Source organism: Salvelinus fontinalis, chromosome 11, assembly GCF_029448725.1.
Source record: "Salvelinus fontinalis isolate EN_2023a chromosome 11, ASM2944872v1, whole genome shotgun sequence".
Lineage (NCBI taxonomy): Eukaryota > Metazoa > Chordata > Actinopteri > Salmoniformes > Salmonidae > Salvelinus > Salvelinus fontinalis.
The window spans coordinates 39774998-39802427 of NC_074675.1; the positions used below are offsets into that span (position 1 = coordinate 39774998).

Genomic DNA, 27430 nt, shown 5'->3' on the forward strand with positions numbered 1-27430 from the left:
GATCATAGTGTGAAAGCAGGTTCTATACTTCTGCGCCATTTTCTGATGTTTTGAGGTGGAAAACCGAGTGGCTCGAGCGTAACACTTCAACCCTGTTACCCATAGATAAGGAGGCTATAAATGTTTTAACAATATAAATGTTTTGTGAAACTTGCATTCAATTGCCCCCGTCGCACACTTGCTTCCATTCCCCGTCACAAAGGGATTTATGGCTGATTTAAGATGTAATTGTCAACCCTGTTACTTTATTTGGCACTTAATGTTTCAATACATGTTGCACTAAAGTAACAATGTTACAATAAAGTAACAATGTTGAAATACATTGATGGTTGTTTTTTTGTCTTTGCTCTCAGTATTCATATCGATGTAGTGTAATGGTTTTTGATGTATAAAATAATCACACTAGAATGTGACGGGGCATTCTAGTGGCAATGCTGGGGACTGCTAGTGACAGAGTTTTAAATGTGTTAATAACTGGGTTGGGATATATAAGAACTTTGATAACTGCATAGGAGAAATATGTTCATTCAGTATACGTAACATTATCCCACCGGTCACAATTGTGACCGACCATAAAACACACTTTTTCACCTACTTTTCCATTAAAATTTCAAAAAATAATGATTGATTACTTCGAAGGGTTACTAATGGCACTTGATTTGGATATTTTCATGTCTGGGAAAAATTTGTGATTAAATGGGTTAATAGCATTACTCTAGTCATTTTATTTAAACTCTTGACATGGGAAAACATGTATTTTGTTATGTTGAACGTGCTCTTCCTGACAGAATGTAAAAATTGTGAAATAAAACGTTTTTTTCCCCCCACCAAGTTACACTACCTAAAAGGGACTAATCATTCGAATGCTCTTTCTTGAAATGGATAAAAGGAAAGTTATTTTGTCTTTTCCCCTGGGACATACAGTATAATAACTGATTCAATTATTTAAGGCCCTTAGTGAGATGCCACACACTGCAGTCTCAAAATACTTAGAGCCCTCCCCCTCACAGAACTAACGCTTATCTACAGATGAAGACTAATTTGACATTTTCTCACATTTCCAGTGAATGTGATTGATCTGCCGACCCAAAAAAGTTAATTAAAGCATCCTCCACACGCGCTAACATGCATCAGCATTAGATCATAGCCATCAACACACAAGCGCACGCACACACACACACAAGGCTCAGCGGTTGAGTAGTTGTGTCGATTCCAGACCTGTTTACTCATGACGGGGTCGTTTTGTGCAGCATGGCAGAGGCGGTGAGGGCCCGGGGCCCACTTATGATCCAGTGTAATGACTCATTAATAAAGTGAATGGAGGCCAGAGTCCCCTTTTCAGCACGTTTCATTAACTCACCCACTTTGTAAACGCCAGTCAAACTGACACGCGGCGAGGGCCATAGCTCTTCACTGCTACCCGAGAGAGATCTAAGAGGGGATCCAGCCTCATGCATATCCATGGGGAGGAAGGAAGTGTCCCTTTAGTGGCGGCGGGCCGCGAGCAGTTATGAGACGAGCCTCACATCCCCTTGTAATTTTTCACTAGGACTCGGCCATCAATCACATCTGCGACTCCATGAATACAGGATTGGAGGCGGACATTTTCTTTTTTGTCCTACTGCTTTGAATGCATAACATGCAAAAACCAATAAAGCAAAGTAATAAGGAGAGAAGTGCCGAGTTTCAGAAACAATATATTTGATTGGGTGAAATGTTACTGCTTCATATGAATTGTCAAATGCAACAGTCTACACAGCATGGACCATATTTTATGTACAGTACAACACTGGCATGACATTCATTGTCCGATCCAATGGCTCTTCACTATAAGCATCTTGACATACAGTACATGTAGCTACAGCTTGCACAACATTATATGACGCATGTCATGTCATATTGGGTCATTACCATCACATAGCTGACCACGGTCCTGTCATCAAGCATTGGAAAAGTTAAAACATCTGGAAAGGGCAAAATGTTCAAGGGACAGTTCACCCAAATTTCAAAATGACATTGGTTTCCTTAGTCTATAAGAAGTCTATGGACAAGATAAGACATCTATGCTGTGGTGTAATTTTGTTTCGTTTTTTTTTTTACATGGCCACTATAACTGCAGCAGTCTCCATACCCACTCAGTTGAGAAAGTCAATCATTTGAACAAAAAAAAACATGGTCATGACAGATATTCAAGTAATAATCAAGGCAAATATTAATACAAAAAAAATGAATGATTGCTTACCCACCTTTCTTCATAGCTCATGTCAGGGTAAACTGATGGATGTTCACTCTCTTGTTCGCCCACATGTTATCCTCCATGTTCAGAGTAAATATTATACCAGCAGTGACACATTTCCATGTATTGTGTTCATGAAATAGCTATGTAAACAGAGCTCGTACAACACCTTTATATGCAAGGCCTTGCGTTGCCTTGTGGAGTAATAGCAATGTAAAACCCACAGAAAAACACAACCTTTGTGATAACTATGTGGTAAATCTTAATCAGTCATTTATTTGTTGGCAAACAAGTTTCACTGTTACAACAAATATTAGTTATGAGGTCATTCAACTTGGAAACCAATACAAAAATGAATAAATAAAAAAAGCCATAACCACTCACAATAAAAATGAATCTGTGCTGCGGAATTCTTTACCTCAATTTTTCACTCTATTTTGTAGTTTGAACTAATAAATAAATAAGCTTTACCCTTGAGGAAGAAAAGAAAATACATTTCCCGTTGTTTTTCTCACTAGAAACGTTCACTCTTCAAAAAGTAAAATACGGCCTCTTTTTCGGTTTGCCTAGTGCTTATTGATATTCGACGTGTTCTGTCTCTCTAAGAATGCACCGGTCTCTTATAACTGATGCAGGCCAACACTTGGCTAACTTTTCAGACACTTGTGATGTGTTCCTTCTATGGTGTGTGAACCATCATTCTCTTTCTATCTACACAGTGAAGAAATAATCAAACTGTGAAATAAAAATGGCTTGGAAAACATTGGTGGTTACATTGCTAAAGAGAGAAAAATCATGTACGGTAAGTGTTTTGTTTTGTGATTTTTTTGGGGTGTTATTTCGTTTTGTTGCTTTGTTTGTCGTTTCTTGAAAAAAATGCTCATACTGGTGTCAAGACCAGCACAACAGAAAGGAAATGCTCCTAACCAACTACATTTACAGAGACAAAGGTTTGGGTGGAACAAAAATTATACTAATATGTGCAACGCTAGTATCTGTACATTTACATAGAAATATCTCATAATTCTGTTATTTGTTTTTTTCTCTCCCTCTTTTTCGACAACTGTTATTGTTACAGCAAAATAAAAATAAAACAACAAAACAAAAAATATGCTGTAAAGCACATGGGATTTAAAGAAGTCCTTCATGATATTGTTCAAAATCAGTTTAGTCGAACTTGCAGGAACACTTCAGAAAAAAAATGTGCTGCAATATCACTAGAGAGGAAGAAAACCTCTTAAAAAGCCATTATGGATACAGAAGTATAATAAAATAGTCTTTCTTGATTTGTTCTGATTTGAACTCTACACATCTACTAGTAGCAGAATGTTTTTTTGTGGCTGTTTGTAGTTCCTTTGGACTGTCAAATCGCATTTCAGAGCACGAGATCCCACCGTCCCGAGTGCTCATCTCCCCTCACACTAAGGGGAAAACATCAATCCACACAGGGTTCGGGCATCTCAACCAAAAAAAAAGAAAGAAGTGAAATGCACATCAATAGACTTCTCCAACATCCAACCCAGACTAGATGTATTATCCACAAAACATAACAGTTTCAATATTCTGTCTGCGGTCAGTACTGGGACTGGCATCAGTTTCGATTTTAGTCTTCGGGACAAAGAGTAAAAAAAAAAGGCTACCACTGCCGCTGATTGATCAGCACAAAGGGAACGCGTAGGACGAAGTGGGGGGAGGGGGGGGGGGGGGGGGGAACCACGGCGAGAGAAGGGATTGGGGCGGATGGGTCAGGGGAGTTGGTTTTGTAGGCCTATAGGCTGGTGACCAGGTGCGAGGGCTCCTGGGGGGACTCTTCAGGGGACAGATCCTCCTTATTGGGGGGCACGATGAACCCATCACTGCTGCCCCTCCCTAGTTGGTAGTAGGAGTGCAGCTGGTTACGTGAGCCCAGGTTAGGCATGCTCTTGTAGTAGACATCGTCCTGGCTGGCCTCGGGGCTCTTGCCCCCTGCCGGGTGGCCCTCTCCGGCATCTTTATCGGCGAGGATGGCGGTAGTGGTGGTGGTGGTGCCGGAGTCTGTGGTATCCGGTAGGCCTGCCAGCACGGGCATGCTGGTGTAGAGGGAGTCCCTGGGATGGTGCAGGTGGTGGGGGTGGCGGCTGGGGGAAGTGGGCTCCACATCCAGGGTATGCTCGTTGGTGAGCAGGGGGAAGAAACTCTCGCTGTTCTCCTGCGGGATCCGCCGGCGGGACGAGGACGAGGTGGTGGTGGCCGAGGAGAAGGCTGGGTGGTGGTGGTGGGGGAGCGGAGGCTGATGCGGCGGGCCCTGGTTGTGGAGGTGGTTGTGGTGGAGGTTGTCAACGGGTGGCAGCAAAGGGGGTCTCTGGGGCAGAAGGGGGGCGTTGGACTCTTCCCTAATCAACTCCAGGCCCAGACCTTCATCATGGAGGTGCGGAGGGAAGGAAGAATGCTCATCCAAGTCCAACGCCACGTTCATCCCCCCCATCCCCATCCCCCCCAGGCCAACATCCTTGCCTCCATTGCTCATGTTGTTCACCAGCTTGTTCATGAGGTTGCGGTTTTGCTCGGCAGAGCGGTCGTGGTTGTTCAGGTAGGAGGGGATGTAGTTAGACGTCAGCTCTTTCAGGATCTTCTTCTCCAGCGTAGTCTCCTTGTGGTTGTAGCCCCTGTCGATGATCTGGACGCAGTCGCTCATGTAGTCGGCGCTGGCGATGCTGTAGCCGTGGTTACCATTCAGTGGTAGAGTATCCATGACACTTGTATCCCGGGCATTGTTCAGGATTCCCTCTGGAGAGAAGAGAGGGATACAGGAGAGAAGCTCATATGAGAGGGATGGAAATAGCGGTCGCTCATTAGAATGGCTAAATGTCATCTGCTTGGACGTGTTCACGCACACATTAAGCCCGGCAAAACTCGGCTTTCTTTTAATGTGAGGTGCAACCTTCAGGGTGGCACACAGATTGTGCTATTTAGTTGAACCTTTTCACTAAAATTTTGTGTTGGGTATATATGGTATGTCTACAAATGGCAGGATTCTCTAAATGATTTAACATAGTCAGTCGATTCTAGATATACTTACCTTTTTACACACACACAAAACACAAATGCAGAGTAATATAATACATTCAAATCGTACTTGTAATGCAATTACATTTCTGTCATAATTCTATATGTTTGGCTTGTGTTGTAGTTGGGAATAACGTTGTCCAAAGATGAGAACACTTATACATGTGTGACAATCGACAACATGTAAAGCTTTATGCACATACACTCAACGACAACAAACCACAGCCATGCATTTCATTTTAAGAGCGAGATACACAACATACATCTTCTGGACCCCAGTCATATAGGCCCCCGATTTAAAGGTTCACTCAGCAATATGCAATAATCATCTAGTGCGGGGCAACTTCCTGCCTACAGCAAATCAACAAAAACAGCATTTAAAATCTGCCGCAATGTGGGCAATGGAGATGGTGCAAATTGGGAAGAGGCAATAGTAGCAGTCTCGATAGATTTGAATGTTGTTGTTGATATCTGTAAGCATCATGTCATACTGCTGAGTCTACCTTTCGGAAAGCTTCATCTTAAATTGTGTTGACTATGGAATAACATAGAAAGAAAGTTCATGGTAAACTTACTAACTTTGTAATGATAAATATACTGTAGACCATAGAGCAGGGTTTCTCAAACGCGGTCCTGGGGACCCAAATGGGTGCACATTTGAGCTTTTTGCCGTAGCACTTCACAGCAAATAATAACTCATCACCAAGCTTTAATGATTTGAATCAGCTGTGAGGTGCTAGGGGAAAAAACTAAACGTGCTCCCCTCGGGGTCCCCAGGACAGAGTTTGGGAAACGCTGCCATAGAGGGTTCGGCGATGAGGGTAAACTTGACAATTATACGTTAGGAAAGGACTTTCTGTTCTCTCATGCAGAGAAAGTATGGATTCCCAATTGTAAAATGTTCACGGAGATGTCAACATGCAGCCTCACACAAGGTCATCAGGCTATTTCAAATGTCTCTAAAGTTAAGCCTCTTTCCCCTACCTTTTTTGTGCAGTTAAAATATTAATGTACAACGTAAAACTATGCTGGTGATGACCGAGTTCCAAGATTGGCCGACATCTGAGATGAATCCGATATCTGAGGACCATGAGCATGTCGGCTACTTTGGCCAATGTAATCTTAAATGATGGATTACAATTATGTCAACTATAAGTGACAATGACATCTTATGATATCAAATGGATCCACCTTGGGCTGGTCATTTTGAAGAACATATTAAGATCTTTCAAAGCATCTCCTTTGTGTGAATATAGTTGACGGATATTCTCCAGAAGAGGTTAATCATTTCGGAGGAACGTCTGACATTTTGAACAGCTCATTGAACATTGTTCAATGAACAATAGTATGCACACATGAATTTAGATTGGCTCTCACATGTCTATTTGTCAGAGGAAGACCTGTGTTTTTGAAATTGGATTTCTACTTCCAAATAAGATGACTGTATTCTCATTCCCCTTCGTCAGCATAGAGTGAAAAGAAAGTAAATCTAAGGGCAATTACATTTGGTAAGCAATGTTTAGTTTGACTCCCATACTTGTCTCTCTGTAGGGCACTTTTAGGGACAGCATGAGGAAAAGGAAAGACAAAGAAAAAACACAAGTAAGCATAACAGTGACAGGTAGAAGAGACGTGCACACAGGGTTGATGATGCTTCCAGAAATGACCTCCCGTGCGTCATGTAAACCTTTCTAAGAAACTATGATCACAGTATATTCAAAGGGGGGGGGAATGAGTTTACATATATGATGTATTAATCTTGCTATAACATGTTAGTGATCTCCATTGCCAACAAACACTTGAGCACATTCCCCTATCACTATTAGATGTGTTTTGCATAGACGTTTGCTGAGGTTTGTAGTGGCTGTTAAGATCAAACCAAACCATGGATTACAGTTTCTGTTCTCGTGGCCCATAGAATACTTCCCAAGTGAGCAACCACCTGACAACAAGTTGAAAAATCCTAAACGTCCCCTTTAACTTTACAGCTCAGGTGTTAAAAATCACACCTGCAGCAACCTACATGTATTTCCTGTGGTAACATTTGGGCAAAACCGTTATATTCAACTGACATGCACCAAGTCATGACAGACTTGTAGAATGTGTAAGATATGAGCAAGATTTTTTTTTATGGATTAGTTCACATGCATCACTTTATTGATATTGTCATAATGATCCAGTGAGTACTATGTGAGTACTACTGTATGTGGTACTATTGAGTACTACTGTATGTAGCACTATTGAGTACTATTTTGGATTGGTTAAACTCATCCATACAGTATAGTCTCTGCTGGAGTTACTGACCTGATTAAATACAATTGAGTCCCATTTTCAGATGTGACACATTTTGCCTGACACAAGTACTTTTAATATAAATGGGCAGCTTTGGTAGAAGAATGTATTATTTTGTCGTAGCGCCTTGATGTTGTTTTTTGTTGGTTGTACAAACAGACTTCTTCACAGGGTTTGAGGCACCTAAGTACCAATGCAATACTGGCCATTTACATCATTGGGAATGTTCAGTCGGATTATATATAGAGTCGTAAACATTCCAACATTATAACATCATGTTGTCTTATTGGAAAGGGGCCCAGAGGCAGAACAGTTATGTTGTTTATACTAGTTCATCAGTTGCACAACTTTGTATTTTTCATATTAGGATCATAGATTGGGAGGACTAACAGAACAAAGATGTTCATTTAACCAACTACCAGCAACACTTAGAAGATAACAGACATAAGAATGTAGACGCACAGGACAACAGTGCAGCAAAACCTTAACAAGTGACCGGTGGTGTGTTCGGCTCCCAATAGGCGCACCAACGTCCCTTCCCAATTGTTTTGTGTTTGTCGCACCATTTCCCCACACTGAATTATGCATGCAGGCACATGAATAAGTTTGGAGTGTGACAAAATGATTCCCAATGGGAAGCCACCATACACCCCCTCCCACCAAAAGCATCCAGCGAAAAAAAAGAAAAGGTGATAAAGCAATTTTTTTTTGTAGCAAACAAGTAAACTCTAGCGACATTCTAGCGACATTTTTGAAGGAATGAAAAGAAGGCTAGCACACCTTGCGTGTTGTACATGCCCACTGACGGGTTGTTATAGACGGCCGAATCCCCGAGCAATGTGTTATAGGGATTGTTAGTGCCATGGGGACGGAGGAGAGCGTTAGTTATAAGATGGTTAGCCATAGCCCCTGGAGCAGCCAGATAGAGACAGAGGGAGGGAGAGAGAGATAAGACATAGAGGGAGGGAGAGAGAGATAAGACAGAGGGAGAAAGAAAAAGAGAGAGAGAGACATGTCAGTCAGGCAGATGCAGCCGAGGCAATGGCAGCAATAAACATTCACACGATCATTAGGGCGAGTTGTTAAACAGTTGAGCTACAGACGTAGCAAAGCTTGAAACAGACTGACATGACCATGGTTTATCAAGACGGCAGCAGTGAGGTAGGTCAATAATGTTTGGGTTTTTTCTTAATGGGATAAATGGACATTTAGCATTGCTAGCTTTGGTGTGCTCACATTCAAGACAGGATCAGCTGCGTGTGCAACAGTACAGTACGTTTAAGCATAGACACATTCAAAGCAAAGACATAACACTTCAGTAACGGACCTGAACACAACATGATCAAATCACCACTGTTGACAGATTAAGACATGTTAATACCAAAGTATACCAGGTTTTTGTGCTTTACTCAAATCTGATTTGAATACGCTATGAAAGCTTTTGGCAGGTACCATTTCAAGGTTACTGTATTACGTTGTGTAAATGTTCTAGATCTCCCATGCATTTTGTCCAGTGAAATTCTTTGCATTCAACTTTCCCGCAAAGGAACACCCTTAAATGAAACATCCTCATGGATGGTAGGCCCAGTCACAGCGCTCATTGTGGTCCCTTCGCACAATACCGGCTCTTTATGCTCGACTGCTTTTGAACATAAGCAGAGGTTTCTGATTCTATTTGTCCAAATGTCACCCCTGGACTATGTGGCTGTGACTGATGTCTTGGTCTGTGTGACTAATCTGCTCCCAGATCAGTTCTAAATAATCTTTTTGACTTTGAGCAATGTGACTAACTGTAGCTAGACAATAAGAATATTTATATGAAGGAGCAGGAAGTACTGTAGTTTGGATGTGGGTTTGATTCTGCGCAGCCGTTAATGAGGAATAACTGACTGACTTTTTGGGGGGCAATAGTAAGAGTTAGGGTATCCAGTTGCGAACATATCTGCAATAAGCTACTGTTTATATGTTATGTTCGCAAACGCCTAAGAGTTTTCTCTCTTCAGATTCAGAGCACATATCAGGATCCTAACATGTGCTCTGTGATATGCCCGATTCAACTGTGCAGTGTACCAATACCAGAGTGCGTAAATATCTTCGGAAAACATCTTTCATCTGAGGTGGAAATGCACGCCAATTAGTTCTGCCGACGCAGTATCCTACACTGTTCTCTTGCAGTGCTCTGAATCTGTCAGAGTGAGGAAGAGAGAGAGAGAGGGAAAGAAATAAAGCAAGGGAGATAAACCCCTTCTCTAACGACATATGACTCTCGTCTTTGACAAACAGTTTCGAGGAATGACTGTCTCAATTACACATCTGAAAACGAACCGCAACCAACTCTGAATGGAGAGGTATACGTAAGACTTAAGGAAATGGCAGGAGTTGGATGATGTATGACTAATTATGATAGCTAACGTTGAGGATTGAGCACAGCTCTGTTACGCATCCTGTACTAAGTGCATCACGCACTGCGCTAATGATGACATGTTGGGAATGGGCTAACACTTACAGTATGTGTTATGTGTTGTATGCTAATTGGCCAGCAAGGGCATGATGGGAATGATACGGAGGCGATATATCGGTGCTATTGTCTTACCACGTTTATTAATGACTAGAACTATAATCTACATCAGGTTCCTGCTGGGTTTTCTACTCCTCTGAGCGTACAGGGAACAAAAGGGCCAACATCATAATTGCGTGAAAGACAACCTTAAGCTTAAAACACATCTTTAAGTCCAGTTGAATATCAGTTATCCAGTTGAATTACTTCACAAAGATAGTTTCAACAGGCAATCTTTCTATGAATGCATCATTGCCGGAGTATCTTCAACTCCAACACTATCTATCACAGTGGTCATTTCAATTAAAATGGGAAAAATGAAACAAACAAAAAACTTCTTAGCAAAGAGCAATTTCTCAAGCAAGAATTTTTCCTGGCCTGTCTGGGAGTGGTCTGAGTAGGGAGGGGAACACTAGAAACTAGCTGTTATTGGCAGAGAGGTTTGGAACTGTCATTCTTGTTGATCTTTAACTAATTTACCGCCTGGTGCATCCCACCAAATCAGGCTGAAATTTCAGACGGTCTTACACCAAAAGGGCATGATAATCATTTTCACAATTTCACAATTTTCTTTTTATTCTGAGCGGTAGAGCTTGGCCTGCATTTTGACTCAGAAAGTGGTCTCGGCAGAGAAAAGGTTGGTGACCATGTTGATGCATCGAAGCAAAATCATGATTTACTCAAGCAAATTCCTTTTTTAGACATAATTTACATACGTTGTTTGATGTGTCAATTAACATGGATGTATCCATTAGGTTATTGCTTCTGTTTGATATAATGACTACGTGCTCCTTTCTTGTTGCTGTTGGTTCTCTAATTACGAAGCCTTCCAAAAATACCAGCCTCTTTTGATATGATAAACAGCTCCTCCCCACCCCCGGCTGCTCGCCCACTTGTGTCTGTGTTTGATAAATTGGACCATTTCCAAACCGTACCGATTGTGTAGCAATAATCGTGAATGTGGGGATAAATTAAACATGTGAGGCTATCAAGATGATTGCATGCTTCCTACTCGAGAGGAGAGAAGTATGGAGTCAGCTGCAGTTATGTAGAGACTATGAGGCGGGGTACTGAATACCGATTCAAAAAGGACTAGCAGGGAGAGATGCATGCTCATACACATAATTCCATAATAACATTGCTGAGAAGAGCAAGGGGGAGGTGGGATTCTATTCCCATCTGTTTGTGATGCTTTTGACGCTTCAGAACATGATGCGTTATCCTGCGCCAGACGGAAAATGCATCTGGGCAGACTTCGTGTTTATTCGAACACTTCATACATCAGACCCGATGCGTTTCAACGCCTCGAGCGAAAACGTGTTAATTAATTTACTCCTCTCTTCCTGGTCTTCATGATAGATCTATGGCAGTGTCTTCTGGGCCTGTCCACCCCACCGCGCCCCACCCCTTTCTTTCTCTCTCTCGCTCTCTACCCCTCCCTCCCTCTGCTAAAAGCGAACGTCTTGGGATGGCGCTCGTTGCGGAGTGCCTAATTATTGAGATGGCCACACTTCCTTTCGCCGTCTAACATCAATCCGTCATCATAACTGGGCATTAGTGTCTGAGGGCAAGGGAGCGACGAGCAGATTTAGAGAGTGAGGTAGCGACATGGGCTCAACGCCTCCATCAAGGGACCCCATGACTGGAGAGGAGTCATCCCTGAGAAATGTCAGGGTGGTGGCATCATCATCTAGTGCAGATAGGATCTAGGAACCTATGATAGATGCTTCTCACACTGAGACCTCAGAGACAGAGCACTTGACACATGTTATTCATTTGGACCGCCATCCAATACGCTATGATGTATTTCTTTAATCATTAAAGGAGATCATTTTCACAATAATGAAATTGGGAGATAAGCCTTTGTTGATAGTTATACATATTTTTAGGTGACAATTATGTAAAATAAAGCAATTACTATTACTTTCCTGGTTTCAAACTAGTTTGGTTGACAGTTCTCATGAAGATTTTTATTTTTATTTTATTTTACCGTTATTTTACCAGGTAAGTTGACTGAGAACACGTTCTCATTTGCAGCAACGACCTGGGGAATAGTTACAGGGGAGAGGAGGGGGATGAATGAGCCAATTGTAAACTGGGGATTATTAGGTGACCATGATGGTTTGAGGGCCAGATTGGGAATTTAGCCAGGACACCAGGGTTAACACCCCTACTCTTACAATAAGTGCCATGGGATCTTTAATGACCTCAGAGTGTCAGGACACCCGTTTAACGTCCCATCCGAAAGACGGCACCCTACACAGGGCAGTGTCCTGGGGCATTGGGATATTTTTTTTTAGACCAGAGGAAAGAGTGCCTCCTACTGGCCCTCCAACACCACTTCCAGCAGCATCTGGTCTCCCATCCAGGGACTGACCAGGACCAACCCTGCTTAGCTTCAGAAGCAAGCCAGTAGTGGTATGCAGGGTGGTATGCTGCTGGACAAGATGTGTAGAACATTAACAAACATGCTCTTGTCTAACTGTTTGTTTGGTTAGGCAAATTAAATTATGCTTTAAGCATTTCATATTGACATTTATTTTGGTTCTTAGTTCCATCCAGTGCAAAATTAACCCTTTTCAAATTAATTAAAAGTGTTGTCTTAATTAAATAAATTAACAAAAACTTTGACTTGCATTGTCATATTTAAAAGCTTAGGTATTTTACAAAAGTCAAGGTAATTTAGGAAGGTGTTGAGTGTCTTTTGAGTCCCTTTGATATTTTAAGAAATTGGGCAAAAATATTGGATTTAAAAGTCCTTTAATATACAGTGGCTTGCGAAAGTATTCACCCCCCTTGGCATTTTTCCTATTCTGTTGCCTTACAACCTGGAATTAAAATAGATTTTTGGGGGGTTTGTATCTTTTGATTTAAACAACAAGACTACCACTTTGTAGATGGAAAATATCTTGTTTGTTTCACAATAAAACATAAGAAAAAAAAACAGGTGAACCTCCGTCCCAGGCTCAAATCTCTGGAAGACAAACAGGTTTCCCCTCAATAATTTCCCTGTATTTAGCACCATCTAGCATCCCTTCAATTCTAACCAGTTTCCCAGTCCCTGCCGATGAAAATCATTCCCACAGCATGATGCTGCCACCACCATGCTTCACTGTGGGGAAGTGGTTCTCGGGGTGATGAGAGGTGTTGGGTTTGTGCCAGACATAGCATTTTACTTGATGGTATAAAAGCTAAATTTTAGTCTGACCAAAGTACCTTCTTCCATATGTTTGGGGAGACTCCAACATGCCTTTTGGCGAACACCAAACGAGTTTGCTTATTTCCTCTTTAAGCACTGGCTTTTTTCTGGACACTCTTCCATAAAGCCCAGCTCTGTGGAGTGTACGGCTTAAAGTGGTCCTATGGGCAGATACTCCAATCTCCGCTGTGGAGATTTGCAGCTCCTTCAGGGTTATCTTTGGTCTCTTTGTTGCCTTTCTGATTAATGCCCTCTTTACCTGGTCCGTGAGTTTTGGTGGGCGGCCCTCTCTTGGCAGGTTTGTTGTGGTACCATATTCTTAAAATGTTTTAATAATGGATTTAATGGTGCTCTGTGGGATGTTCAAAGTTTTGGATATTGTTTTATAACCCAAACCTGATCTGTACTTCTCCAAAACTTTGTCCCTGACCTGTTTGGAGAGTTCCTTGGTCTTCATTGTGCCGCTTGCTTGGTGGTGCCCCTTGCTTAGTGGTGTGGCAGACTCTGGGGCCTTTCAGAACAGGTGTATATATACTGAGATCATGTGACACTTAGAATGCACACAGGATGACTTTATTTAACTAATTATGTGACTTCTGAAGGTAATTGGTGGCCCCTTTTATTTAGGGGCTTCATAGCAAAGGGGGTGAATACATATGCACACACCACTTTTCAGTTCTTTATACTTTTTAAAATCTTATTCCATTTCACTTCAGCAATTTGGAATTGTGTATGTCCATAATTGTGTATGTCCATAACATGAAATCCAACTAAAAATCATTTTAAATTACAGGAAAAACGCCAAAGGGGTGAAGACTTTTGCAAGGCACTGTAGACCACATGGACTATTCTATAAATCCGATAAATAAAACATTTTGATGAATGAAAACATACTAAAGAGTCAAAATACAGCATCCTCTATGACTTCTAGAAAGATTTTAACCCACTTAACCCCAAAATGTCTCCAAGTTTTCACCATCATTGTTAAGTAATTTCTAAAGAGTATTATTTATTACATGTTATTATTGATTCATTTTAAGGTAAAAAAACAACAACCTGTCCCTCATTTGAAGGTTACGTGAACTGAACTTATTTTATTTCAATATGGTGAGACTACTCTTAAAAAAACACAAAAAAAACCGTCAAATCAGTTTAAAACCAGGTGAGTTGGTTTGACTCTTTTCTGAAATTTTCTGGTGTTTTGTGGACGAAAACAGAGCGGGTCGAGCATAACACGTTAACCCTGTTAACCATAGATAGACAGGCTAGAAATGTTTTAATAAATATTTTTTGGGGGGTGAAGCTTGCATACAATTGTCCCTACCTGTTGCACACAAGCAGCGTCCATTGCCACAAGTGGATTTAAGACTGATTTAAAATGAAATCGTCAACACGTCCTGTTACCATCAATCCTGTTACCGTCAATCCTGTTACCGTCAATCCTGTTACCGTCAATCCTGTTACCGTTAATCCTGTTACCGTCAATCCTGTTACTTTATTTGGAATTGAAAAGGCACTTACTATAGTCTTTTTTTAATTTAACTTCTTGAGATGGTGTATTTTATTAAGTTGAACATGTCTATGACATAATGTAAAAAATTTGTGTAATTACACTATTCAAAAAGGCACCTAATTGGTGGAATGACCCAGCTACTAATTTAATAAAGGGATTCAGAATTATTTTAGAAACAACAGGACCCCTTATATATATATAGTACAGGTCAAAGGTTTGTACACACCAACTGGTTTGTGCTTAGTGGGACTATCCAGGTGACTACCTCATAAAGCTGGTTGAGAGAACACCAAGCGTGTACAAAGCTGTCATCAAGGCAAAGGGTGGCTATTTGAAGAATCTAAAATCTAAAATATATATTGATTTGTTTAACACTTTTTTGGTTACTACATGCTTCCATGTGTTATTTCATAGTTTTGATGTCTTCAGTATTATTTTACATTGTAGAAAATAGACAAAATTAAGAAAAACCCTGGAATGGGTAGGTGTGTCAACTTTTGACTGGTACGGTATATATAAATATGAGAAGGTGAGTTGGAGACATATTTTTGTTCTGTGCACAAAACACAAAGTGGACCACCTTTCGTCAAGCAGCCATGCCACGATCAAGTGTGAAAACCACCCACACTATGCTGACTTGATGGATAGCATATTTCACTGTCAGGACAATGGATGAGCATTTTGTCCCAGCACTAACACACCTGATTCAAACAATCACGGTCCAGACATAAGACCATTATTCGTCAATCCAGACAAAAGAAAACGGTGTCTTTGTGCTGTGGCGGAACAAAAGCCTCCATATGCAATTCCTCCCTTCTTCCTTGACATCACACAACCCTGAAAACCTAAGTGTGAGGCTGGTGGGTTGCAGGGCCTTCAAGCATGTTGTGGTGTTAACTGACTAATTATTATTACCTCGGTTCAACGACGCTGAGCTGTTGATGTCGCCGGTTATGAAAGATGACTCCGACTGTTTCCTGACTGTGTCGTTCCACATCCGACGGATCCGGCTCTGCAGAGGGGGAACAACACAACTAACACGTCAGTGGGGTTTTGTAACGGTAATGTAAATCAGCGCTCAAAGACTAGATGGCCTCCAGTTCGAAAGTACAGCGCCTTTAGAAAGTCACATTTTGTGTTAAAGCGGGGTTAAAATTGATTTCATTGTCATTTGTTGTCAACGTTCTACACAACATACTCAAAGTAATGTCAAAGTGGAAGAAAAATGATCTTTTAAAAAAAAAAAGATGAATGAAAAATAAAACACTAATATACCTTGATTAGATAGGTATTCATTTTTATTCTTCTTTTCAATGTGTCATTTATGTCATTATTGTAGAGTTAATACAATGTTGTTGATCCATCCTCAGTTCTCCCATCACAGCCATTGAACTCTATAGCCGTTTTAAAATCCCCAATCGTCTCATGGTAAAATCACTAAGCAGTTTCCGTCCTGTTCCTGCAGCTCAGTTCAGAAGGATGACTCCATATTTGATGTGTCTGGGTGGTTTAATACCTCATCCATAGCATAATTATTAACTAGACCATGCTTAAAGATAAAGTCAATGTCAGATGTGTTATTGTTACCCATTTACCAATCACTGCCCTTCTTTATGAGGTTGTCAAAAAGCTCCCTGGTCTTTGTAGTTGAATCTGTGCTTGAAATTCAATTCTTGACCGAGGGACCTTACAGATGTTGTATGTTGTATGAGTCCATGTAACTTATTATGTGATTTGCTAAGCCAAATGTTACTTCTGAACTAATTTGGGCTTGCCTAAACCAAGGCCGTGAATACTTACGCAACAACTAAATTGTAGTTATTCAATTATTATTAATTTGTACAACAACAACAAAAAATACTGACATTATGGAGTATTTTGTGTAGATCAATGACGAAAAGCTACAACGATATCTATTTCAATTTTATAACGCAACACAATGTGAAAGAAGTTCAAGGTGTACACTTTCTATAGGCACTGTATGCACATAGAATTCCCTGCAGTTCAATTCCTGTATTCTTTGTTACGGTGTCTTTCTGTAAGTCTTTGTAAAGGTTTGACTTCAACAATAAACCTCACACCTCACAATAAAGTCATTGCCACTGGCATCGCTACCTCTCGCTGCTGTTGTTGCTAACCCGTTGCTCTACACTACTGTAAGAGTCAAGGACATGTTCAACTGTACGTGGCTGTGATTGCTTGTGGGAGCAGGCCTGTCTGGAGTACCAGCATGGGCAGGGTTTGCACTTTTGGGACTATTCCATTGGTTCCACTGCGCTACACAAGCTCAATCAAGCACAGCTTAAGTCTTTGAGAGAAAAAAAACTATTCTGAACCAAAATATAAACGCAACATCCAAGATTTTACGGAGTTACAGTTCATATGGAAATCAGTCAATTAAAAAATTATAATTTGGCTCTAATCTATGCATTTCACATTACTGGGAATAGAGATATGCATCAGTTACCAGATACCTTTTTAAAAAAAAAGGGCGCCAGCATCTGGTGTGACCACCATCTCATGCAGCGCAAAGGTTTCATTTTCATAGAGCTGATCAGGCTGTTGACTGTGGTCTGTGGAATGTTGTCCAACTCCTCTTCAATGGCTCTGCAAAGTTGCTGGATATTGGCGGGAACTGGAACACGTTGTCGTACACGTCGATCCAGAACATCCCAAACATGCTCAATGGATGACATGACTGGTGAGTATTTAGGCCATGGAAAAACTGGGACATTTTCCAAGTTCAGGAATTGTGTAGACATCCTTGCGACATGGGGCCATGCATTATCATGCTGAAACATGAGGTGATGGCGGCGGATGAATGGCACGACAGTGGGCCTCAGGATCTCGTCACGGTATCTCTGTGCATTCAAATTGCAATCGATAAAATGCAATTGTGTTCGTTGTCCGTAGCTTATGCCTGCCCATAACATAACCCCACTGCCACCATTGGGCACTCTGTTCACAACGTTGACATCAGCAAACAGCTCGCCCACACGACCCAATACACGTGGTCTGCGGTTGTGATGCCGGTTGGACATACTGTCAAATTCTCTAAAACAAAGTTGACTTATGGTAGAGAAATTAACATTAAATTCCCTGGCAACAGATCTGACGGACATTCCGTAGTCAGCATGCCAATTGCACGCTACCTCTAAACTTGAGACATCTGTGGCATTGCGTTGTGTGACAAAATTGCACATTTTAGAGTGGCCTTTTATTGCCCCCCAGCACAAGGTGCACCTGTGGAATAATCATGCTGTTTAATCAGCTTCTTGATATGCCACACTTGTCAGGTGGATGGATTATCTTGGCAAAGGAGAAATGCTGACTAACTGGGAAGTAAACAAATGTGTGCACCCCACAAATTCAGCTCACGAAACACGGGACCAACACTTTACATGTTGCGTTTATATTTTGTTCAGTGTATTTCAACCCAGGTCTGTGTGGGAGTGGGGTTGTTCAGTGTTCATACTTCAAGTTCAAAGGTCTCTTTCTCTATCCAAATCTACCTTTCACGCCTTCCAACTTTTATTTTGAGAGAGAGAGAACCCTACCATCGTAACCACGCCGAGCACACCTGTTTACGATGTACTTTGCTAATTACACGTTCATTTAAAAGTCTCAGAGTTGCCGATAAATGACAGCGTGTTTGCGAGCGCTTCCGTTCACATGCGGTTCACGGGGAAAACCAGGGGTAGGTTGTCAACGTGCTGCTGCATGTAATTCAAGGGTTATGGATGCTGAAATCAGTTTTCATCGTGACAGGTGCTGATGCTGTACTGTTGACTATTTGTACTGTGTACTGTTAACTATTAATTAACAATGTGCTATTTCAACAAGTAAATACAATACACATAATAAAATAAATTCTCTGGTCTACACCAGCAGGTAGAATCAAGAAACAATTAAATATCAGATATGCTTGTAATCAACAGAATACACTGACAGCTGACAGAGTTGAGAGGAGAGGGACCTCCTACCTGTGACCCTGTGGAATAGCGCCCTGGTGGGCGGGAGGCTGAGCTCTTCCCAGAGCCAATGGAACTCTCTACACTCTTGCCACTGCAGCAGTGGGTACGCAGACACTTTCCGTACTCCTTACGCACCTGTGAAACACGCATTCACACATTCCTATTCAGACCTAGTTAATAACTACAATACTTTTGATTGTGAGATTGTGAGTTAATAACTTCACTTTTTTGATGGTACGGGCAGTGAAATTAGCCTGCTCCCCATCTGGAAGTGCTTTAACCAACTCTTCTTAGTAAGAGGAGCTAACTTGTATCATGCTTCTCAGAGTAACAGTGGTGATTTAGGATCGGTTTTGCCTTTAGATCCCAATTAATACGATTCCCAGATCAGCACTCCTTCTCTGAGATACTTTCTGAACGCGGGCACTGGACCACAAGGTTAGAGGGAAACACGTACCTTCTTCTGGAGGACACAATGGAAGATGAAGATGAACATGCCCTGCAAGGAGTTAAAGATGGTGAAGAGGTAGGCCATGATGACCGTGCTCTCGTTGACGTACATCAGGCCGAAGGCCCAGGTCAAGCCCAGCAAACAGAGCAAAGCGATGGCCCCAATCACCCACGATCTGGAAACACAACGTTGAGACAACGTCAACATTCTGGACGTCCTCAGAACTGATACCAAATGAACTCAATAACTTTTAAGTTACGTGCCCTCACTTTTTGTTGGCTGTAATTTCTTAAAGAAATTAATGTGAATTATCACCATACATACAGCTGGTTAAACTATGAATTGATAGTACAGTCTGTAACTATGTAAATATGTCATTGTCCCATGAAGCTAAAGGTGGAAATGCACAAAGTGTAAATGTTTTGTTGAAGCTAAATAATAAAGGTCTTCGTCTGGTTCTATATTTCAAGACCAGATGCAGGAAGTGGTGACTGTTCTTAGACTTCCCACTTAGCATTCTGTCAGTAGTACACAACTCAGAAGGAACATCGTGACTAGGTGTTCACTGAAGCACAAGGCAAAGAAAGATTTCAAAACAAACTTTCAGGTTGAAACAGTACATATTGCAAGAATTAGTTTACAGACTTCCCCCATTCTACTTGCAACCTTGGTCTGTGAACATACTGATGAATAATAAAGAGAAACAGGTGAAAATAAAATGTCCACCAGACAGACAAAAGTTGGACGAAGGGAAGGCGGGAGGGAGGAGAGAAATGAAGTGGAAAATCGACAGAGGAGACAAATCGACTCGAGATAAAATAAAAAGGAGTGAAATTGAATTGAATCTTGTTTTTGTCTTTTGTTATTGTCTGCTCCTAGGGGACACCTAGGATTTCTCTCTCGCTCGCCTTCTTTCAAGTGTTGCATCCATTACGTGTTTGAAAAGTAACAGACCAATAGACCATAGAAATAGTCTTTAAAAAACTTGAAAATGGGAGACACACTATTATTATCATCTCAGGAGTAGTAGCAGTAGAAAACTCTAGTGAAAAGTCAAGGTAACTCTCCAATATCAAATGAGTACTTGGTGTATAATGAATATGTAAATAATAGGCGATACAGCCTGTATGACCTCAGGGCTAGCATATAAGGCATAATCACTGGAAGGCAATTTGCATATGAACACATGTGAACACAGTATTGTGAATGTGGTGCCCGAGGGTTGTGCCAAAGGCCTTGACAGATAATTAAGCTCTGAATACTTATGCTAGTATAATCAGAAATACCTGTGCATTCAAAATCAAGGAATTTATGAAAACATAATTACTTTCTTCAAAGCTTAAATTGCACAGTACATGACTGCTTCTCTCGTGACAAACCGGGAGATTTGGTGCTGGGTTTGGAGATGACTTCAAGAGAAGCGCACCTACTGTAGAGAATATTGATGTGTGTTACTATGTCTGTATGCATTCCCTACGACTTGACCGAGAGCGTCACTTAACATTTAGTAAAGGCAGGAGGTGGTATCAACATTACGCATTACTTTGTTTTGAGAAAATTTATGGCTAATGAACGGTGTGTCATAAATATGATTGTCCATTTTACTTACTTGATCTCAGGTTCGTAATCCTCATAGCTGACAGGAATAATCAAAATAAATGAAAAACATAAAATTAAATCAATAATCAAACAAAACACCAAAGCAAATATTAAAAGAAAATGATTTTGAAAGCTACATGCTTACATTTACACACGTTGTCAAAATTATGTGGACACCTGGTTGTCGAACATCTTATTCAAAATTATGGACATTAATATGGAGTTGTTCCCCCTTTGTAGCTATAACAGCCTCCACTCTTCTGGGAAGGCTTTCCACTAGATGTTGTAACATTACTGCGGGCACTTACTTCCATTCACCCACAAGAGCATTAGTGAGGTCAGGCACTGATGTTGGGCTATTAAACCTGGCTCGCAGTCGGCGTTCCAATTCATCCCAAAGGTGTTAGATGGGGTTGAGGTCAAGGCTCTGCGCAGGCCAGTCAAGTTCTTCCACACCGATCTCAAGAACCAATTCTGTATTGACCTAGCTTTGTGCACGGAGGCATTGTCATCCTGAAACAGGAAAGGGCTATCCCCAAACTGTTGCCACAAAGTTGGAAGCACATAATCGTCTAGAATTTTGTTGTATGCTGTAGTGTTAAGATTTCCCTTCACTGAAACTAAGGGGCCTAGCCCCACCATAAAAAACACCCCCAGACCATTATTCCCCCTCCATCAAACTTTACAGTTGGCACTATGCATTCAGGCAGGTAGCGTTCTTCCTGGCATCGGCCAAACCCAGATAGGTCCGTCGGACTGCTCGATAGTGAAGCGTGATTCTTCACTCCAGAGAAGGCATTTCCACTGCTCCAGAGTCCAATGGCAGCGAGCTTTACACCACTTCAGCAGACTCACTTGGCATTGCGCATGGTGATATTGTGTGCGCGGCTGCTTGGCCATGGCAACCCATTTCATGAAATTCGCAACGAACAGTTCTTGTGCTGACGTTGCTTCCAGAGGCAGTTTGGAACTCGGTAGTGAGTGTTGCAACCGAGGACAGTCGATTTTTATGCGCTACGAGCTTCAGCGGTCCCATTCTGTGAGCTTGTGGCTGCCACTTTGCGGCTGAGCCGTTGTTGCTCCTAGACATTTCCACTTAACAGCACTTACAGTTGATGGGGCAGCTCTAGCTCTTGTCTATGGAGATTGCATGGCTGTGTGCTCAATTTTATACACCTGTCAGCAACAGGTGTGGCTGAAATAGCCAAATCCACTAATTTGAAGGGGTGTCCACATACTTTTGTATATATAGTGTAGTTAAAGGAGAGGGCTCAGGGGGACTACCACAGACACAAACAAAGACAAACAGGAAATATAAACAAAAATGGCTGATCAAATAAAACACTATATTGATTACATCCAACATATTTCCAGCCAGAATCCTCTCGCTCTCACTCGTATTTTGTGAGTGAGTTGCAGGTGCTAAACCTAATTATCTCGGGCGTTTCCACTCCTCAATGAATACAGGTGGGTGTCCGCCTCAATCGTAATAAATGGTCCAGGTGCGATGGCAAAAATAAATATATGAAATTGCTGGGGCCAACCATTGAACATAATTTCCCCAGTTCTATCTTAATGACCTGTTGGGGGAGGCACTTCATCAAGCTAGTTTCCCCTGGACGGTCAGAGAGACGAGGGTGCAAAAATAATGAATTAAAAACTGGGAAATATTGACCTGGAACTATGGACATTTTGCAAAGGGATGGACGACTCGAACAGTGGAAATTGGATAGAGATGCCAGAGGACATAATAAAAGTAGTAAGGAGGACATGAACAGGATATAAATAGGATATTTATCATATCTTTCCTGGTTTGTATATTTCAACATAATGAGTACTGGATCTGGACGCCGTAGCTTTTCACATCTGCAACTAAGAATTGATGATGATTGTCATTTTCCCGTGTGTGGCCATCTTGGAAGAACATGGTTCAAGGTAGTAGATATCCCCAACAACCAGTATGTCCTCCTGCTTTCACTCCGTAAAAGTTCAAAATATGTACTTTATCTGCATTGTTATTTAAAAAACGCCTTTCAAAAGTGCATCATATACTCCTGCATTTTATTATTTATTTATTTTTAAGTTGAGAAACTTTCCTAATTAATCCCGTACCACTTTCAGTCTTACAGACCTGGGCCCATTGCCAAAAAAAGCTTAAGTAGCTCCCGCTGAGCCAGTGAATACCCTCGCAATGATGCCACTCCAGTGACACGCTCAATGGTTCCACCGCCGCAAAAAGAGCACTTGTGCACATTCACCGGAAAACGAGGGAAAAGCGTTCATTGTGTTAATAGTCGGGTATAAATATCAAAAATGAAAAGAAGCTGAGGAGTAAAGTGTTCTAAAACAACAACCACATTAAATTGGCACCAATTTCCTTTTTTGAAAAGAGACAAAAGACAATTCTGAGAGGTGATATGCATTTCAAAGCTGATCGCAATTGGTCAATTGAGTCGCCTTTCACCTCGGCATAAAGGAGTCTCATTGGCGAGTTGAAAGGAAAGAAAAAATGCTACGATCTACTCAGCGGGATGCTAATTGTTTAACTGAAGCTATGCATCTGAGAAATGTTAATTACCTGAAATGGTTTACTTCAGATATAAATTTGGAGCGTTTGATGCAGGAACAGGATCATTTTTAAAGCAACGATACCATCTTAATTTGCATATTATTTCAGGGTCTATTGTAGGGGGATTCCTCGACATGTAACGAACTCCTCAATGTATTTGCCATGAGGCATGTACAGTACATCTACTCACTGTGCTGAAAGAGTCATGAAAGTGTCGTGTCATGAGAAATTGCACATTTCTCAGCATCTTGTGGACTGCAGTCATGAACGCTCAGCCAGTTCCCAGACATAGGGTTCGACAAAGTTTAGTAAAAGTTTGAGTTAAGTGAGGAGAATGGCATCCAATTTGTGCCAAAGGAACAACAAAGCTAAATCTTAGAGTACCAATACCAGTGGGGCGAAAATACAACGGGTTACGCCAACACAGCACACCACAAACAGATGAGGAATTGCTAAACTACTGCCACATGGGAGAGAGTACTATGTTTAAAGGGAAGGGTAATGGGGTCCACACGCAATACAGTATATGTGAAGGCATAATAGTGCAGTCCTCTGTAGAAATATGTTACATCTTACCAGTGCCATTCCACAATAATGATTCCATCATAATAACGATAGCTACCACGAGGAAGAAAATATGAAAGAGAAAGAATAAGGGGTTAAAATCTAAACAAAAAATGATTCAATAAGACAGAAAGGGTACCATGCAGTAGTAATCAAAAGAAAAGAAAGTGAGAGAGTGAGAGAGTGTGAGTGAGAGAGTGAGAGAGTGTGAGTGAGGGAGTGAGAGACCGTGAGTAAGTGAGAGAGTGTGAGTGAGTGAGTGAGTGAGTGAGTGAGTGAGTGAGTGAGTGAGTGAGTGAGAGAGTGTGAGTGAGTGAGAGAGTGAGTGAGAGAGTGTGAGTGAGTGAGTGAGTGAGTGAGTGAGTGAGTGAGTGAGTGAGTGAGTGACTGAGTGAGAGAGCGCATAGAACATTCATTACAAAACAAAGCAACGTGATGAAATGAATGAAGTTTGACATCAAAATATAAAGAGCACAAAATATAAGAGAAAGATAAAAGATCCTACTTAATTACCAACTAGCAGGTGTCGAGGCTTAAAAAAACTAAAATATCTCCATCAATTTTACATTGTTAGTAGCAGCCCACATTGTTAGTAGCAGCCCACATTGTTAGTAGCAGCCCACATTGTTAGTAGCAGCCTAAATCATATCGAACCTGATGATTTGGAACTGATGTGCTACCGTCCATTCAAAAGTAACCAAGAGTGTGGTTCTCAGAGTAGCAGAATCCTAGGGCTATTACGTTGTACCATATTTGTACAACGTAATAAATCATAAATCACATTTGTTTTCGTAGCCATATTTTGACAAACTGTCAGGGTAGAGGGGAAGCATTGGACACACTGACCATGTCTGCATCCCAAATTCCCTTTATAGTGCACTACTTTTGCCCAGGGCTCAGAAGGCTCAGCACAATAATAGGGTGCTATTTGGGACGAAGTCCTGGTGAATGAGATACATAAATCTAGAGGAAGGTCTATCAGACGTCAGAGCTGGGAGAGAAGGGGTCGTGACATTTATGGTGTGGTCTGAGAGACAGTCCGCAGGTGAGGTTTCTGATTGGCCAAGGTAGACTAGCGTGATAAATCCTATGAGGCAGAGAACGAACGGTAGTCAATATTCTCTCCACAGACGAACAAGGCAATGCATCTAAAAGGAACCATATGTAACTCATTCACAGTATTCTTAGACGAAATTGTAACACTTGCTTGATAAACGGCTAAGGGGAGTTCAAAAATACTGTCTTTACTAAACTTTAAGATGTAAACATTTAAAAAAAAATGGTGTGCTTAAATTTCTCCAGTCGCCTTTAAAAACACTCAGTTGGTGATGATTATCTACTCAATAACCCGTTAGGTTCAAAATCAGGTCACAGTATCAACAGCTGTTGTCAAACGTGTTAGCACTAAGATGGTTGACCTACTGTACAGGAAAGTATTCAAACCACTTCCCTTTTCCCACATTTTGTTACGTTACAGCCTTTTTCTATAATTGATTAAATATTTACATTTTTGTATCAATCTACACACAATACGCCATAATGACAAAGCGAAAACAATGTAATTCATTTTATAATCAGGCTGTAACGTAGGCTCTCAATAATCCTGCAGCAAGAGGAAATGTGAATTGTTATGTGGATTATAATATTGGACATTTTTGTAGGGGTGCTACTTTTTTTGTAAGGAAAAATCAGTGGAAGTGGAAATTACAAACTTCAGAAGCCTTTTTAAATCTCAAATACACTATAAGTGTAAAAAGGAAAGTTCTCCTGCAACAGGGTGCTCACATTAAGATCCTAGAATGAAACAAAAGCAAGCTAAACTGATGGTCATTCTTGCTGTAATAAGAGTCCATAGTCGCAGAGGCACAACAGTATTCATGGCCTATTATTACATATAATCATATTTACTAACCTGGTTTTAACTGGTTGTTATTGAGTCATGGATGTATACACAGCTCTGGGCTTTAAACTCTGTCACACCAACATGTCTCAGACTGCTATCAATGGTATCCAACAGATTACTATTGATTCTGATACAGACGGTCCTGTCCAGTCGAGTGTTTACTCAGCTCTCCCATCAGCTCGGGATTACAATTTAGACAGGGATGTCACTTGGAGTTCACAGAGCAGGCATCCTCTGGAAAACTGGCCTCAACACCCGCTAGAATGCGAACTATAATGTGTGTGTGTGTGCGCATAGGAATAAAGCGAGAAAGAGTGTGAGTGTGCGGCGGGGTGTGTGAAGTATGTGTGTGCGTGTGTGTATGTGCACACTTGCTGAGAGTACAAGGCCAGCGGAGGCTCACTCCACTCTGACAAAAGCAGTGACAAGACGCTCGAGATGGTGCCACTAGTATCACCGCCTTAAAACACACCGATGCCACCAGTGTCTTCAAACAGGAGGACAGGTAAAACATAGAAAGTAACTTTATCCATCAGCAGGATATAGGACTGTTAGAGGCAGAGAAATGACTTTAGCCTAGCCACAAAATAAGTCTACCCTGACACCTGGTTGTAATTACACCCCAAGTCAACACCACAAAAATGCTGTGTCATTGTATTGACATGGCTCCTAGAGGAGAAAAGGCCCCACTGTGTCATTGTATCGACATGGCTCCTAGAGGATAAAAGGCCCCGCTGTGTCATTGTATTGACATGGAGGAGAAAAGGCCCCACTGTGTCATTATGCACTAATGTAAAGACACGACCAACACCACCTTCTTCAAAATGACCAAGAATTACACCACATAATGAACACACAACACCAGCAAAGATGGGCATGACACACATCTATGATTCAAATTTAAATGAACTAAGTCTAGGAATGACCAAACCTTCAACATTCTATCCAATTGTTATTGTGGTGATATTCTCTCTGCTACCGCACGGTAAGCGGTAACGGAGCGCCAAGTCTAGGTCCAAAAGGCTCCCTAAACAGCTTCTACCCCCAAGCCATAAGACTGCTGAACAATTAATCAAATGGCCACCTGGACTATTTACATTGACTTCCCCTTTGTTTTTACACTGCTGCTATTCGCTGTTTATTATCTAGACATAGTCACTTTAGCCCTACCTCCATGTACAAATGACCTTGATTAACCTGTGCCCCCGCACATTGACTCTGTATCGGTACCCCCTGTATATAGCCTCGTTATTGTTATTTTATTGTGTTACTTCAGTTAATTTAGTAACTATTTCTTGAACTGCATTGTTGTTTAAGGGCTTGTAAGTAAGCATTTCACTGTAAGGTCTACCTGTTACGTTACAAATAACATTTGATATTAAAACACATTTATTTATACTTATTCATTGTCACTCATACATTGCAACGCCAGTTAATCTTTTACTGCAGTGCGCTCAATCAGGGTCACACAGAGTGTTTCTTAGTATTCTTACCCAAATCTACGTTGAAACACAAGTATACACCTCAC

At 41.3% G+C, this 27430-nt stretch overlaps 1 protein-coding gene across 20 annotated transcripts in view; it reads right to left on the reverse strand.

Annotated features, from left to right (window-relative positions):
• Positions 1–1680: 1680 nt before the first annotated feature.
• The window catches only part of LOC129865730 (adhesion G protein-coupled receptor L3-like), a 306636-nt gene continuing 280886 nt past the window's right edge, over positions 1681–27430 (reverse strand). For 6 of the 20 annotated variants that reach the window (XM_055938701.1, XM_055938699.1, XM_055938702.1 and 3 more), the window contains 6 exons: positions 19274–19442; positions 18826–18951; positions 15758–15854; positions 8354–8482; positions 6819–6836; positions 1681–5002 (listed from right to left, as the gene is read on the reverse strand). In XM_055938701.1, the coding sequence (XP_055794676.1) occupies positions 4005–5002; positions 6819–6836; positions 8354–8482; positions 15758–15854; positions 18826–18951; positions 19274–19442 (1537 nt within the window). In that variant the 3' untranslated portion in view covers positions 1681–4004. Of the gene's footprint in view, positions 5003–6784; positions 6837–8353; positions 8483–15757; positions 15855–18825; positions 18952–19273; positions 19443–27430 lie in introns of all 20 variants that reach the window. The other 14 variants (XM_055938713.1, XM_055938710.1, XM_055938712.1 and 11 more) reach the window with 5 other exon arrangements.